The 16,311-nt window shown below is 38.2% G+C and overlaps 1 protein-coding gene across 6 annotated transcripts in view; it reads right to left on the bottom strand.

Annotated features, from left to right (window-relative positions):
* Positions 1–15,890, bottom strand: part of SPART (spartin) — a 148,876-nt gene extending 132,986 nt beyond the window's left edge. Inside the window, exons 1-9 of one of the 6 annotated variants that reach the window (XM_057410449.1) lie at positions 14,671–15,884; positions 13,446–13,643; positions 12,366–12,470; positions 10,503–10,632; positions 9,535–9,729; positions 8,704–8,862; positions 8,535–8,625; positions 7,502–7,562; positions 5,295–5,412 (exon numbers count right to left, since the gene is read on the bottom strand). In XM_057410449.1, coding sequence (XP_057266432.1) covers positions 7,502–7,562; positions 8,535–8,625; positions 8,704–8,862; positions 9,535–9,729; positions 10,503–10,632; positions 12,366–12,470; positions 13,446–13,643; positions 14,671–15,498 — 1,767 coding nt within the window. In that variant the 5' untranslated portion in view covers positions 15,499–15,884 and the 3' untranslated portion in view covers positions 5,295–5,412. Of the gene's footprint in view, positions 1–4,264; positions 5,413–7,501; positions 7,563–7,932; positions 8,445–8,534; positions 8,863–9,534; positions 9,730–10,502; positions 10,633–12,365; positions 12,471–13,445; positions 13,644–14,670 lie in introns of those variants that run through there. The other 5 variants (XM_057410447.1, XM_057410451.1, XM_057410446.1 and 2 more) reach the window with 5 other exon arrangements.
* Between the last annotated feature and the right edge of the window lie 421 nt (positions 15,891–16,311).

Genomic DNA, 16,311 nt, shown 5'->3' on the forward strand with positions numbered 1-16,311 from the left:
TCTCTGCCTCAGGAGATTTCTTTGATGTCCCTCCAGGATACTTCCAGATCCCCACACTGAACTCAAGGATTACTAGGTGTCCTAACTAGGTGAGCTCTCAGGAGCTAGGTCGCAGTGCACTTACAAGGATGAGCCCAAACCATGCTGGTTGGGCTGGTGCAGGACTGTCCTGGGTTCAGGTTTGAGCCATGAATTTGGTTGAAGCAACTCCAGGGGAGACTTGAGGTCGACCCCTCAGCTAATGGAGTCAGGGATACAAAAGAACTGTTGTGGTTTGAAACCAGGCAGAGGGCTCGTTCACTCACTCCCCCTTCTTTTCCTCCCCCTACTCCTGGAGGGACGGAGAGGAGAATCGAAAAGAATGCAACTCCCACCGGTTGAGATAAGAACAGTTTAGTAACTAAGGTATAACACAAATCACTACTGCTACCACCAATAATAACAATGATAAAGGAAATAACAAGGGAAGAGAATACATCACCTCACCACCAGCCGACCGATAACTCACCCCCCATCCAGCCCGACCAAGCTCCGACCGGTACCTCCTCCAACCCTGCAGTCTCCCAGCCCTTCCAGCTAACTCCCAGTTACCTCCTGGGCATGATGTGCTGTGGTATGGAATACCTCTTTGGTCAGTTTGGGTCAGGTGTGTCCTTGTCTCTGGCTTCCTCCCGGCTTCCCCTCCTCCCTGGTAGAGCATGAGGCTCACAAAGTCCTTGGCCAAACCAAAACATCGCTATCAGTTCTGTTCCCAGGCCGAAAGTCAAAACACTGCACTGCACCAGCTACCAAGAAGGAGAAACATGACTGCTACTGCTGAACCCAGGACAAGGACAGTGGGTGTAACTGTGTGCTCAGGAACTGCAGTGACAATAGAGCAAAAGTGTCTTGTGGAGAGGTCTTGTGAGTAGGCAAAACCTTGAACCATCAACATTTTTAACAAGCATGGCAGTAACAGTGAAAATTGCAACACATGAGATTTTTCTTCCATTTCTTTATTGCAAATAAAGTAGTTAAAATTGGATACATGGATACCTATAAATGTACTGTCATTGTTTTAAGGCATTAATGCTCTGAGATTAAAATTTTTACTAAGAAAAGTTAGGAAACTTGGTCATGACACAGATTAGTTTGAAAACAGAATTTTATACTTAAATTCATATCTTCAGATTACACGAAGGCAATAAACAGCTGGAGTTGCTTAAAAGCAAAGTACACCAGTTGCTGAAGACAGACATTTGGATTATGACATATATCAACTTTTACAAAGAGCTAGTATTCTTGTAGTATCAGTAACAAGGGTATGATGGCTGGCTCTGTGGACAAGGGGCAACCGGTGGATATTGTAGATTTTGACTGTACCCAAGGAGTCTCCCGCAGTACCTTTATAGCCACATTGGCAAGTTGTAGATTGGGTAACTGGGAAATAAGGTGGCTGGAAAACTAACTGGGCCATCAGGCTTAAAAGTACAGTGATCAGCAGTATGACTGCTTGACTCTGGGATCAATACCTGAGACAATACCTTTAACATCCTGGAAGACTAAGCACATTCTCAGCAAGTTTCCCAAAGATGATGAACTGAGGGGAGCAGTCATAATGCAGGAAGGCATTATGGAGAAACAGGCTGCTGAAAGGAACCTAATGAAACTCAATAAAAAGCAAATGCAGTCTAACATTTAGGATGGGAAAAGCCTTGAATCAGTACAGGCTGGCGGCAGTAACTAGAATGCAACTTCATAGGGAAAGACACGTGTCCCTGGCGAACAAGGTGACCATGAGCCAGCAACACATCTTGCAGTAGACAAGACCAATGGCCTCCTGGGCTGCATTAGCAAAAGCACGGACAAGAGGTTGAGGGAGGTGGTTCTTCTTCCCCTCAGCACTTGTGGGACCACATGCTGCAGTGCTTAAGATTTAGGGCTGCCACCCATGTCCTGTGTTCAGCCTGGAGAAAGCATATGGAGATCTTAGTGTTGTTGACAACTATGTAAGAGGAGGGTGTCTAGGAGATGAAGCAGCCAGACTTGTATCCAATGTGCAGTACGGAAGGATAAGCAGCACCACATCTGACCACATACAAGAATTTTTGCCCCAGTGTAAGGGAGAAATATTTACCTTTACCAGAGTCAAAATTGGCAAAGGTTGCCCAGAGAGGCTGTAAAGTCCCCATCCTTGGAGATAATCAAAACAGTTCTGTACTGTGCTCCAGCTGGACCTCTTTTGAGAAGGATGATGGATTACAGACCTCTGTAGCTCCCTTACAACCTACGTTATTCTATGGTGAGCTGGTCAGCATGTTTTACTGGAAGGTAATTTTACCAATTCTTTTTAAAGGATTACAGATTTAGTTTGTCAGGGAATATTAAGAAATAGGCTATTCCAAGATGGTTTTAAATCAGAATTAAACTAAGCAACCAACCTGCCAACCTTGGAATCTAGAGGAATCCATTCAAATGCAGGGGTTTAAACTCGAGGTAAAAACAGTGGTTTATACCCATGGAACGATGAAGGTGCAAGCGAGAGCAATAGCTTAGAATGACTTAGAGGTCATCAGAAGTAATATTCTCAAGACGAGATCAGAGAGCACTATTCTAGCACAAGACTTCAAATAAATTCATTTGGAAATAGGAATGCATTAGGAAATCAGGTAGTGGTTCACTCAATAAACAGGCTAGTAAGACTACTTCTAGGACTGCCATACATTAAGTGATGTTCAGTGTTCAAAGAAGGAACAAAACCAAGCTGGCAACAGAAAACAACCTAAGATGTAAGGCTTAAAGAGCTTAGTGCCTATAGTGTATAAAGAGAACAGGTAAGGTAGGAAGTGTGTGAAGGGTGTTGTTTATGGTAGAGGAAATGGGGAGAAGCCTATGGATTTGCTGCCCAGGGCCCAAGCAGTAACAGCTGAAGCAGGGTAAGTTGTGAGTTATACTACTTTGAGAGGGGGAAATTAATTAAATTTTGGAACAATGTAAAAGGAAATATCATGGATGTATCACATTAAAAATTGTAAAATAGGGTAGGCATTAGTGGAAAAAAAAGCAACCAACTTTAATCTACTTTGAAACAAATATGAAAGACTGAGTACACGTGAAGAGAATAGCAGGTTGAACAGGACAATAATGCTTGCGTGATAGGGATGGCATTTAAACCTTTTTCCTAAGTTTGCTACAACTTGGTCTCTTGAAGACTTGAACACTTCAATCTTAACTGTTGCTTTAATACAACTTGTGGTTCTGATGGTTTACAGATGAAACTAAAGGTATGAGTATATGCAAAACCAAAATATGAGAAAGATGCAAATACATACATTCCTGTTGTAAATGCAGCCCATAACAACAAAAATGCTTCTGCTAGCATGGAACCTTTAGTAGTCTTAAACTGGTTACACTTGCTGGCAAGTAACAGTCTGTAGTAACAGAAATTTCTTGCAGTATGCTTTTGATGGGCATTTTTAATTTGAAGTATTTTAAGTTCTAACTGATGAGCCTGTTTCTATTGTACACATACCCTAATACTATTCTTTTATTACTTCAGAAGTCCTAGTCTTTCCACTCACTGATCCATACAGTAGCTTCACGTCATAAAAAAGCCAAGCACAGATTAACCAACTTTGACATCTTTATTTCCATAAATCATTACACTTCAAGTGGTTAGATCCTTTTTTTCACATTTCTCACCCTAAGTACACACCTACAGTAGCCACTACAAAATGTGCATCTATTACCATTCTAACAGCATTAGTTATTTATTTTTTCCAATGTGATGCAAATACCATTTGCTAACAACAAATTATAGTTATTTTCTCCACATGAAATGGAGATAAGTTTTCAAGTGATAAGAGTTCTGCTTGCTACAGATTCAGCCAATATTAGAATATGTAGCAGCTTTGAAACTCAACAGTGAACTGTTAAATAAACAGTGTGAAAGCATTTCAATGGTTCTACAAATGGAGTTATTTCACACTGCACTAGGAACAGGATAACCTACACAGTCATGTCTATTCTCATCCACACACCTCTCCATTAAGAGGGCTTGTCTTCATACCCTTTAAAGACAAACCTTGTGCAACTATGAATTTAACGGAATAAAGATGCTGTTAGAACTACTTCTTGAAGCAAATACATATTGTCTGTGAATGCTCCATCCCTGGCAGTGTTCAAAGCCAGGCTGGACAGGGCCTTGAGAAACCTGGTCTAGTGGGAAGTGTCCCTGCCCATGGCAGGGGGGTTGGAACTAAATTATCTTAAGGTCCTTTCTAACCCAAACAGTCTAAGGTTCTGTGATTCTGTATCTGCCATTAGGAGGCCATAGTATATACTCTGCATCTTTCTGAATTGGCTGAAAAATACAGAATGCATAGAAGTTCCTAGTGTCCTCTATAGAATAATAATAGAATTTTCTGTTTTCACAGAAGAAAAATACGCAAAAATATACTCATCCTTTACATAAAAATCTCAAAAAAATCTTTGTATATTCCTTATGGAGCCAACTAAAGAATACATTTGTCTACAGTTGTAAATACCCTCTTTTACTAGAGATGCTTCATATCTTTGGTTTGCTTATATGCTGGATGAAAAAAGAAAAAAAAAGTTTTAAAGGGAATAAATACCTAGTTACCTGAGGCTCATCTTTCACTTCTTCTAACATGAACTTTGGATAAGATTAGCTGTTTGATAGCCAAAAAAGGAAATTCTCTACAAAACAATGAAACACAAAGCTTATTTTAGCAGTGCATATTAAATAAGACAAGGCTGGTTTCGTAAAACTAACTCTTCAGAACAGTTAAAAAATGAAACTAGAAATCCTACTTGTTCCGCAATTATTAATCCTATTTGTTTCTGTATCACTACCTTCCTTACAAATATAAAGGATTCCAAAAATATTCACAACAGTATTTCTATATTAATCTAGTTCATTTTATATTTTGAAAAAGTGCTTAAAGAGGCAAGTTATTAACTGCAAACTCATTATCTGTCCCATTGTCTAAAGCTCTGATTCAGTTGTTTAAAACTCTTGTTCAATACCCAACAAGGAATTAAGACAATTTTCATTTTTCCTTGCATAAACACCCTTCCTACTATTAAATTTCCATATCAAATTAAGTAACAGTTGATTGAAAAGTACAGCGTGATTTGTGTTAAATTGCAGATTAGCAATGTAGTGACTTCTAAATAGGAAGTTTCATCTCTAATGTAAGGCTTTGAGAACTATTTCAATGCTTTCATTTTTTATCCTTCTTCTTATTATCCAATACTTTATATTCATCCAACACAGCATGTCCGGTTTCCTTTGCAGTTCTCTTTACAACAGCCTTAATACCAATATTGTCAATGTTAAATGCTGTCACACCAACATTGATTGCAGAATTCATAGCATTGTCTGTAGCATGGCCAGCATCATCTCCATACCTAAAGAAAGACAGCAGTTTTGTAGATTGATATACTTACTATTTTAATCTTCACTGGAATTTGTTTGAAAACAAAAATTTAAGCATTGCCAAGAACAAATAATAATCACACAGCCTGAATGTATAAAGAATTAGAAATAACCAAGCCATTTGAGTAAGGGCTGCTCCTCTATCAGATGGATTACCAATATGATTCTTCACTTTTTCCTCATAAAACCTTCCAGTCTTTCTCCTTCCTTCCTCTCTAGTTTTGAAAAACAGAATGCTTATCTGCATAACCATAAGGGGGGAAGTTGTATGCAATACCCCCCCCCCCCCAAGTACTTTTCCACCTAAGTTCTTAGGTAAATATCCCTGTAAGTCCTATCCCCTGTAAGTCCTCACAACTAGGCCCACAGCTGCTAAACCTTCTCAGTCTGTACCATGGGTGGCAACATTGAGAAGGGAGGGCAAATACTGTCCTGCCTTCTCACTTGTTACAGAAAAAAGGGACTGGAATCACCTCAGGCATATTTTTTCCTCAGCTGGTACCACCACTGCCATCATAGTGCTTGGTTAGTACTTGTCCTGTGTCACCTTCACCTGTTGTACATAGCATAACATGATGCTATGTCTGGTGTAACAGCAACACATTGGCATGCTAGTTCAAAGTCCCAAAAGCAGACTCACTGAGGTAGTGCACAACCATGCTCAAGTAAGTTAACCCACACAGTCTAACAGGTCTTCTTGGTACAGTGAAGTGCTGACACAGTTATGCTCATATGTTGGAGGTAGCAAGGTCCCTGCAAAAAAATTCCACTGTGCAGTGAAGTTATCTGAAGTAACCTCTAATCAATACAGTGGCAAAGGGGAAGGGGAAGATACAGGCAGAAGTCACACAAAACCCCAGAAGGCTCAAAGCAACCTTGAGGATATGATGAAAACTACTAAGAGAGAAAACCTCTGGTATCTACACTGGGCTGTGGGTCCAGCTTCTTTATGCTTTAAGGGGCAATTCAGAAGTCTCGTATTAATTACTCAGCTGTGAAGAAAGATACATATCTACACCAGTAGAGGGAGAATACTGAAAGGGACAAAAGTATAGTGAAAGCAGTAACTCCAACTGTTCTGGGCAGCTAGACATTTCCCCAGAGAGCACTGTATTCACACAAACCAGGCCAAAGGGCAGTATTTCTGGCAGCATTAGAATCCCAGAATTACTTTTTCCCTAAGCTTCTTATGACCAGAGGTTTTTTGAGAATCTCAAAATAAGGCCAGAAAGGAGCACAAAATATCAAAAAATCAAACAATTTATCGCATTATCAGTACAAGCCATGGCATAATGGCTGGAACCAACGATGAAATAGAATAAAAAAACTTAGTGCGTTTTTGTTCTGCTTTTAATTCTCCGATAGAGCCTTGAATCACCAACATTGGATTTGCAGATCACAGATTTAATCCCACAGCAAAAATTCCATAATTTTTCAATTTGATTAATTATATTTGCCTAAGGAACATCACAAGTCGGTTTTAGATAACAACAGTAAAATCATTTAAAGTAGGGCTGCATCTTATCCAATACACTCAGACTAACAATTTCTTAATGTTAACTAATTTTTCAGTTTGCCTGTCTCAACTGCATAATTTGTAACTTTCTGGTTTTTTTTTTCTGTTCTAAGAAAAAAGTTGGGTAGATGTAGATACTGCAGTTGTTCAAATTGTCGTAAAACCCCCACCAAGGTAGTAGCATGGTTCTTTGGCAGAAATATTACTTCCAAAGCTACATTTTCCCCCAGTTCTGATCAACACGCATATATGATGAGGATCTCTTTATAATTCCATCCACAAAGGTTGTGCAGTTAAGTTTTAGCTGATTTTGTTGTTGATTTAGAGACATTGTGGTGATGCTTTGTTAGCTTTGTGGAATTTAACTCATTCATTGGAGTACTTTGAGGGGCAGATATCTTTGTCACCAAAACAAAAGCCAGCTTCCAAAAGACAGAGTATTTTTATATATATATACACACACACACACACACACACACATATATATATTTTAAAGATCACATCTGAAGCATTTTCAATTGTAATTAACTGCAACATTTAATTACTTATTGTTTTTCACTCTTAGTGGCTGTTGGCTGTTGATCTTCGTATTTCCTATCTTTATATCTAAAACAAAAACATTAATGTGAATTTATGCGAAACAAGTACCAGTACAATACCTCCCAGAATTCCTACTGAACACAAATGTTAGCAATAAGGCACCACTGACTAGAACTTCATTATTTAGCCTTCTATTTTAACACATCACAACACAACCCTGAATGCCAATCCATTTAATGCTATATGCTCATGTTTACATTGTTACCTTCTCCTAGTACTCTATGCACTTCCAGCAATCCTTTTGAACATCTCTCGCTACACTTACCACCGATGTCACTTAACCTACATGTTCATTGGCTCTTCACTTTCAACTATACCTACTGCACTTTTTTTGAGGAGCGCATTTTGCAGTCATTTCAATATATTCCTGTATTCTTGACTGCATTTTTCAGTACAGGCACTCCTTCTTGGTCTATCATTTTACCAACATCATCTTAATCTAAAATGTTACTACCCTCTCTCCCCATTATCTTTTTCTAAGAACATCTGTATTTTGCAAGTTGAGACTATCTCATTATTGCTATTAATGCCTTAGATTTCCTTACACAAATTTTTTTGTACCTACTTCCTTTAGCCAGACCTGCCAGGAGATGAAGTTCTTCCATTTCTCTTAAATTTAACTAAGTTTACATAAATTCAGGATCAGAGCTGAGAGGTTTGAATCAGTAACTTTTTTCATAATGAAATTATACTGTAGCACAAAGACACATAACTGAACATTATTTATAGCATAGCCTGAAGTTATAATGCTTCTAGAAGAGAGCTTAAAAAACCACAATCATTTACTCATTTCATATTTTTACTTACAGGAGATGCTCATTACTGTGCACTTAGCAGCTTATCATGTGCTGCATAATTAGAGCAAAGCTGGTACTTCAGTCACCTTCCCTGCAATTTGTAAGCTTTTTTTTCTTTTGTCAGTAATCAAACACAATGTTCTACTCTGTAGAACATAAAAACAATAAAAACATAACTTACTTGTATTTGACAGTTTTTACAGTCTCAGTTGAAACGCTTTTAGCAATGCACTTCGCTGCACTTTCTAAACCTTGCCACACTGTTGAAAACCCTGTAAAAATGATCAGCTTATTTGAGTCCACAGCATTGAAAAGTATGCAATTAAAAAAGCATATGGGATTTCTATTACCTTGAACTCCACTTGCTGCTACCACCAGAGCACCATCCAATGTGGATTTGCCGTCTTTATCTTTCCTGAGGGACTCTGGAACTAATTTGCTGCCATGCTTCTTTACGTGTGGAGCCAGCTCCTTCCCAACACAGCTTGCTATGGAACAGACTCCCTCGACTACCACAAAATAATAGTATGCATATTATTTAGTACAAACATAGAACATCTTCCTTTAAAGGTCCTTACATCTAATTAGAAGCACACTGAAGTGCTCAGTGTTGCTTCTATTTAATATGCTTATTTCAATGACAGGCTTCAATCCATGCTTAAGTACCCAATTGATACAGAAGCAATCTTATTTTTCAGATTCTCTTAATTTCAGATTCAGCTCCAATTCCTAAGAAACAAGTATGGCTAAACAGCACTTCAAGGGACACACTAGTCTCACACTCAAATTTCAAGAAACCATTTCCATTGTTTTGTTATCCCCAATCCCTATCGCAGATAGGGAACATGCTGTTTCTTCTCTGCCCTGACTTCTGGAAAAGCCTTTCTTACAATCTCTCCAGCTCTTCAGAGTAGTTTTATAACATCCAGCACAATTTTCTTTTAAACTTTAAGACTGTACAGTATATTCTTTTAGGAAAGAAAAGGATGCCTCAAGGCCAAATAATAAACATTAGTCCTAAAACATGTCACTCGCAGGAGATAACAAGGCAAAAACTACTGATCTCTGGATTTCATTGGATCAGTCCCTTCTCTAGTTTATTGGCTAGAGAAACCAGATCTCATTTTACAGAATATTTATTCAGACAAAAATATAATATACTATGAGATGCAAATTTTTACCTAAGAATTGGCTGACTTTCACAGCTCCTCCAGTAGCCTGCTTTGCTACATGAAGTCCCTTTGCTACAGTTGGGTTGACTTCCAGAGGTTTTTCTTCTGGTTGGATGTGTTCTCGCAGTTTAGAAGCTCCTTTATGTATAGCTTTACCAGTATATTCTGCGCCTTTTATTAGGCCCCAGCTTACCCAAGATGCACCTTCAAGGCAAAAATTGATTTTCTTACAATATACAACTTCACAGACTACAATTCCTACAGCTTTCCCTCCTCTGCCTCTGCAACACTGGAAACATTCCTGAAACACAGCCCGCAATGATAATCTTCCCTGAACAGGCCACCATGAATTCCTGCAGCTGTTTTCTTCTCCTACATGGCCCACTTTTTTTAAGTTCACTTTACTGAAGTTTAATACAGCCACCCCTCATCCAAACCTCAGCTTAATACAGATACTCTGTTTTTGATAGATATCCAAGCCGCAGCTGGGTCAGAAGTGATAGAACTGCATATCTCGCTGCTGTTACCTTCTGAAAACACACAACCCAACCCTCTAGTCTTCCTAGCGGATTCATCTTTATTACAATCAGTGAATATTCATTAGTATTTCCAGAGTTTCTCAAAGAAAAAAAACCACAACAGTTTATCTGCAGATACATGCCTGGTTTAATATAACTGCTTGTACAGGAGTAAAATTGTTCTGTCTCAGTGGTTTGAGTAACATTTAAATCCTAGTATTTACTCAAATGAGAAGCCTACCTCATTTGCAATAAGCAAGACTGTTGGCAACAGATTTAAATTCTGCACTGCTTTCATAAAGCTCGAAGTATACATTAGATGATCACAAACGGAACTGATGAACAACTACTTCTGACCACTCAGCTTTTACCAGCCCACATGGATTTAGGTGAAAATACCGTTAAAAAGGTTACTCACAGCAGTTCATATTCAACACAATCCCCTTATTACAACAGTACCTGACAAGATTCCATGGGCAACTTTCTCACTCCATTCTGGCAATTCTTTCTGATTTTCTGCTCCTTCAGGTTGTGGTTCAATCCGTACAGTCTGAGACAAGTTAATTGCATCACCAGAGGTATCTGAAGGCTAAAAAGGGAAAGTAAACACCTGAGAATCTAATTTGCAACATTATCATCAGGATTTCTGTTTTAGATCATACAAATGCGTTATCAAATCATGTTAATGTTGTGCATTCCTCGGGTCAGTGCCCAGAAACTCAAGGGAAATTTGTGATGCAATTACTTTTGCACAGATAAGCTGTGCATTCAAAAAAGCTTATCAGAAAGTTCAGCATTTTCTGTATGCTTTCTTCATCCAGTAACAAAAAGATGCGCTTGCCAACACTGCCAAAAGATGAGACTTGTCTTTTATCATTTTTATCTTCTCAGAGGGAAGTCAACTCTGTTATTCAATATGGGAACTTAAGTCTTTGGTCACAGAATACAGCTGCATTAAAAGAATGCAGCTGTTCTGGTTGTTTTGCTCCTCATCCTTTCCTCAAAATGTAAAAATAAAGGAGATTATTCATCATATGTGCTGTTGATGTTTTTGCAGACTGGCACAGCCAAGGAACACATTAAGCTGTGCATGATACTGCTCCAAATTTAAAGTTGGATGGATGGGTTCTGTATAGTTTCATGTCAAACACTGGAGTTTCTGGAGTAGGTGTTAATCATTCAAACATACAAACCACCACCACAGTCTGGTTAGTGTTTCTAAAAAGTGTAACATCCCTTTAGACAGTTCACAAAGAATGTATAATTAAACTTTAATTACAGAAAGCAAAAAAAAAATTAGTAATTTAGGTTTTTGTTGAGATTCTATTTTAGGATTATTCTAATATAAAAGTAAAAATTTCAGCAATTGAAACACTGCTGGTTAATGATGGATAGAAAGAAAAAATATTTTTGTTTAGTCTAGAAGAGTCTGTATTCTTAGATGGAAACTATAAGCAGAATAGAGTACACAATATAGAATAGTATTTGATATCACATGGAATTCTTAAGATTTCCCACAAATATTTACTGTACTAAAAGCAGAGTATCACACAAAGATGACTGTTGCAGCAAAAGAAAATAAACCCAACATTAACAGAAAAGAGTAGATTAAGACTTAGAAGGTTGCACCCAGAAGGTTAACAATCTATTGCTGACAAGTACTGTATCATCAGTTACTGCTTGACAGCAGTGTGAAATTTCATGTTCAAGAAACGTCTTTAGCCTGTGACCAAAATCCTCTGGAGGCTGGGCAGGAGAAGAAAAGCAACAACAACAAAAAAAAAACCAAAACCAAAACTATGTTCCAGATATAACTTAGCTACACCACAGCCTGGTGTAGAAAAACAGTTAACAAGACTTCTAAGGACTATCCTAAGGAGCAGAAATGGATTCTCTGGTAAGACAGGTGACTCAGGACTATAATTACATTAAATATAGTTGTTACTTAGACCCTCATGAGTACTATGTAAAATAGACATATTAAATGGCCATCAGACCAGGCGTTGAAATATTTGTGCTATATCACAAGTTTTAAGACTCCAGAAATCTGCTGATCTGCAAAATGTGGTAGCCTGCAGTAACTGAACCAGCTCTTAACAGAAAAACAAACTAACAAAAATAAAAAAAAAAACAAACCAACCAACCAACCAAACCAAAAAAAAAAACAATCAAAAAACCCCAAGCCCTACAGGGCACAGCATGCACTGCAGCTGTCTATCGAGTCTGAAAGCTCAACAGCTCCAACATGTATAAAAAAGCCATGTTTTTTTGTTCAGTGACAATTTTACTAATAAAATTTGGAATCACTGTCCTAGAATTTACCTGGACTTTGTGGCCAGACATCTGTTTAAATTTATCTTCAAAATGCACTCTCTCAGTTGCTGGGAGCTCTGAAGATAACCCTACTCTCTCATGGGATCCTGGCACCTGTGACATTGTATCAGGGAACATTAATAAAAACATGGAATTTTAGGACAAGGAACTAATGAGATACCAAATTTGAACTACTTCTAAGCAGGAAAACCAACAGATTTTACCCATTAATTCCTGCACTGAAGCATCACATTATTCTGTACTACTTTTCCATTTTAAGTAAAAACTAGGGGCCTTTTTTGCTAGTGAAATTCCCTGCTGAACTCAACAGGATTTATACCATAGCAGAACTCTGCCCACATGGCATGCTGCAAACTGGTCCTGCATCATCACTGCATTCAAATCTTGGTGATTCAACAAGATTCTATCTTTCATGAGAAGATACAATCTTATGAGCTTTTAAGTAGTCACTGATTACTGTTCTTCCTGACATGGTGCACCAGTGCTCTTATAGTAAGATATTTCATTTGTTTCTAGTCACTTTCTCTTACTCTGTATTTGTTAAGACTATGGGTTTTTTTCTATTTTTTTTAATTAGTCAGTATCTTACTGCAATAAGGCACTAGATTTATCTGTTCTGAGATCCCATTTGAAGGCAGGTTTTTGAGGTACACACTATTTTCACAGATTGTCTCTGAAGCACCTTAACATTTCTGAACTGTAAACATTTCAGCACAATATTCCAAGAACAGTATCATGAAAACTACACAACCATGTTTTCTTCTGAACACAAAATTCCATTTGGGTTCTATGTTACCTTTTGGAAAAAATAGAGAAAATATAAAAAATGGTCTCCATTTCCTCTCTGGGCTTACTATTTAGTATTAAAAACATTCTTTCCTCCCATCTCACAAGACCTACAGTTTCATTACTAGGTTGCTTAATCTTGGCTACTTTATCTGTTTCTCTCTGGTGAGCTTACCAAGCAAGAAACAGAACTTCGCAGTTTTACACAACTAACTGTAAACGGGAGAATTTATTGATCATTTACACCTCTCTTTATTAGCTTAAAATAGCCCAGAAATGTACCTGGATTCGAAGGTCAGACATCTGTTTTAAGAGATCCTCAAACAGCTCTCTGTCAGCTGCTGGAAGTTCTGAAGACAGCACTAGTCCCACGTAGGATCCCGGTATCAGGGACATTGTGTCAGGGAACATGTAGACTCCAGTATTGCAGCACAGAACAGGAGACTGGTCACGCATTAGAGGATATAACCAGTCACAGACCTAGAAACAAGAAGTACATAAAGGAATTAAAGGATGCTTTAAAAAAGAAAGCCAGGTAGGACATACTGATAAGCACCATAAACTTGATCTTCTGTTTAGTACGAAAAATAAAATAGCTGTATGCAATCAAGAAAAAAAAAGCCTATCACTATGGAAATATTCTTGATTTGCTCTGACAGTCTAATGTAGAGAAAATACTAATTTTCACAGGACTATAATTTGGGCTAGTAGCCTCTTAAATAAGGTCTAGTGATAAGGCCCAGGTACAGAAGCAGATGAAAAGCACTGCCAAACAAGTCAGGATTCACAGGGCCTGTAATTTCCTGCAGATTCAGGACAGGTTTATATGATAGGATAAAGAAGACATGGCTTTCATTGAGCGATTGTTGAAGACTGCTAACACAGGTGGAGGTGAAACAGGAGATCCCAAGCCAGGAAGAAGTTTTTGTTTGTTCCTCGAAGTTTCCCCTTCACTGATGAGACTTTCAGCAGCCAGTCTTAGCAGCAACAAGAACATCCAAAGTCAGAAACCAGACCAGAAACACAATGTATGTTACAGAACATGCTTACATGAAGCAAGCATGGACTATAAAAATGCAAATAATGCACCTTCTTTATTTGCAGTTCAGAGTCTGGATTAATATGGCCCTCAAATTTCTAATTATCAGTTGTCCTAACTGCAATAACTTCTCACTAGTTGAGAGTTAAGTGGGTAGTGCACCACCCTGTTTTACACTGACATGTTACACAGGCAAATCAACATGTCTTCTCTAAATGAGGAAAGGGAAGTTAATTTTATGAAAAGTTAAGTACACTCCTTTAGAAAACAGAATTCATCAAAACAGTCAGCACTTGACATCCTTGGAAAGACATAATTTTTGCAGAAAAAGTCATAAAAATGTGAATTTGCATAAAACTTTTTTCCAACATCCTACCACACAGAGCAAGAACTTAAAGATGATTGCCTTTTAAAATTTTGTAACAGCTCTTGAAATTTTATTAAAGGACAAAATTATTTTCCTGTTACCTGAAGAAATGCAGGTGGACGATTCTGGGCCGTCTCGCTATCCGTATCCAAGAACTTCACAATGCGCAGATATCCAGGATATGAAGGAGCACTAACCTGCCCATCAGGAGTCACGAAGAATATCTGTACCCCTTGAGGAATCAAGATCAGCTCATCTGCATCCACTCCCAGGTTTTCAAGGGGAGGTGGCTGAGTACACTTGCTGTAGTAGTCCTCACTTACAGAAGAAAACTCCCCAGAGTCTGTGCCATAGGACACAGTAAAATGGCCATTGGTAGCTTGAGGAGTATAGGCAGGAGGTGCTTCATTTGGCAGACAAAGAGGTTTTGCAGATGGACTCATAGCTGGAATTTGCCCTGGGCTCACAGCTGCAACACTTCCATCTGCTGCAGGTGGCTGACTTGGTACAAGTAGAGAATTAGGGGCAGGGGGTCTTTCTGGCTTTTCTTTGGAAGGAACAGACGGGTACAACCTGGGCACCCCATCAGGGGCATCCATCACAGCAGGACTCGCTTGCACAGGTGGGGTGTTTTGTTCTAGAATGCCAAGTCGAATGTGAACGTTTTGCAGGGTCTCCCTCATCTTCTGTTGCATTTGCCTAGCAGACTCCCACTGGGACCCTATGCATGCAGGGCCCTGTGATGGAATGCTAATTCCTCGGAGCAAGTGGTCAAGCCCTTGCTTATAATAAGTTCTTGCCTCTTCCTTCTGACCCAGTTCATCTGTATTCAGTCCTTTATTAATAAAAAGAAAGGCTTTCCTGTACTCTTCATTAATAGCTTTAATATTTGCATCTTCTTGCATAATGGGATCCTGTAGCTGTTCCATTACTGCAAACTGTATAAAAATTATTAAAAATATTTATAAAGCCAAACAATATTTACCTTAGAATAAAATGCTTTCTAATTAGTTTCTAGTGATGACCATACTGCATGTATTAGCAGAAAGCTAACTAGCTGCTTGGTACAGTGTCTGATATGTTACGGTTATCGCCTAATAACCTTCAGATTTAGAATACGTGATTTCAAGACAGCAAGAAACCTATAACTATCATATCTAGTTACATCAGACATGTATTTCTTAGAAGTTAAACATCAGAAGAATATGGACATGCCCAAAATGAAATTTTCCATCTTAAAAAATTAAGATCAGTAGCAAATACAGGACTAAAAAAAAGTTTAAGAATTTACTTTTGATGATATTTTAAAAAAATCTTCAAGGTATTAAAAAAATTCAGTTAACATTTTGCCAATTCAAATAAAGGCTGAACTTAAAAAAATCAGTACATATTTACTTAAATATTTTAAGGGAAAGCACTCAACAGACTTAAACAAATCTTGGTAAACATCAACACACAGGACTGGGAAGAAATACTCTGAAGAGTTAAAGCTGTGCTTTACAAAATAAAACCAGGGCATTATTTATTTCCTTTACAGGGTTTATAAAGTGAGAAAGACAACTGGTGTTCTCCCTTCCTTGCATTCCAGGTGACAAAAACTTGGAAGCACCAATATGTGCAGGTTGCAGGTTCTATGAATGTATTCCTCAGACTGCCTCATGTGTATTTCAATAACTGAAGAGCAGAAAAGAATCCAACAGGTTTATGTGTATATGTTTTAATTGAACGTGTATCTTCTGTCC

Source organism: Pezoporus wallicus, unplaced genomic scaffold (assembly GCF_028554395.1).
Source record: "Pezoporus wallicus isolate ANWC-B61680 ecotype Strahan unplaced genomic scaffold, APGP_CSIRO_Pwel_v1 contig_1876, whole genome shotgun sequence".
Taxonomy (NCBI): Eukaryota; Metazoa; Chordata; class Aves; order Psittaciformes; family Psittacidae; genus Pezoporus; species Pezoporus wallicus.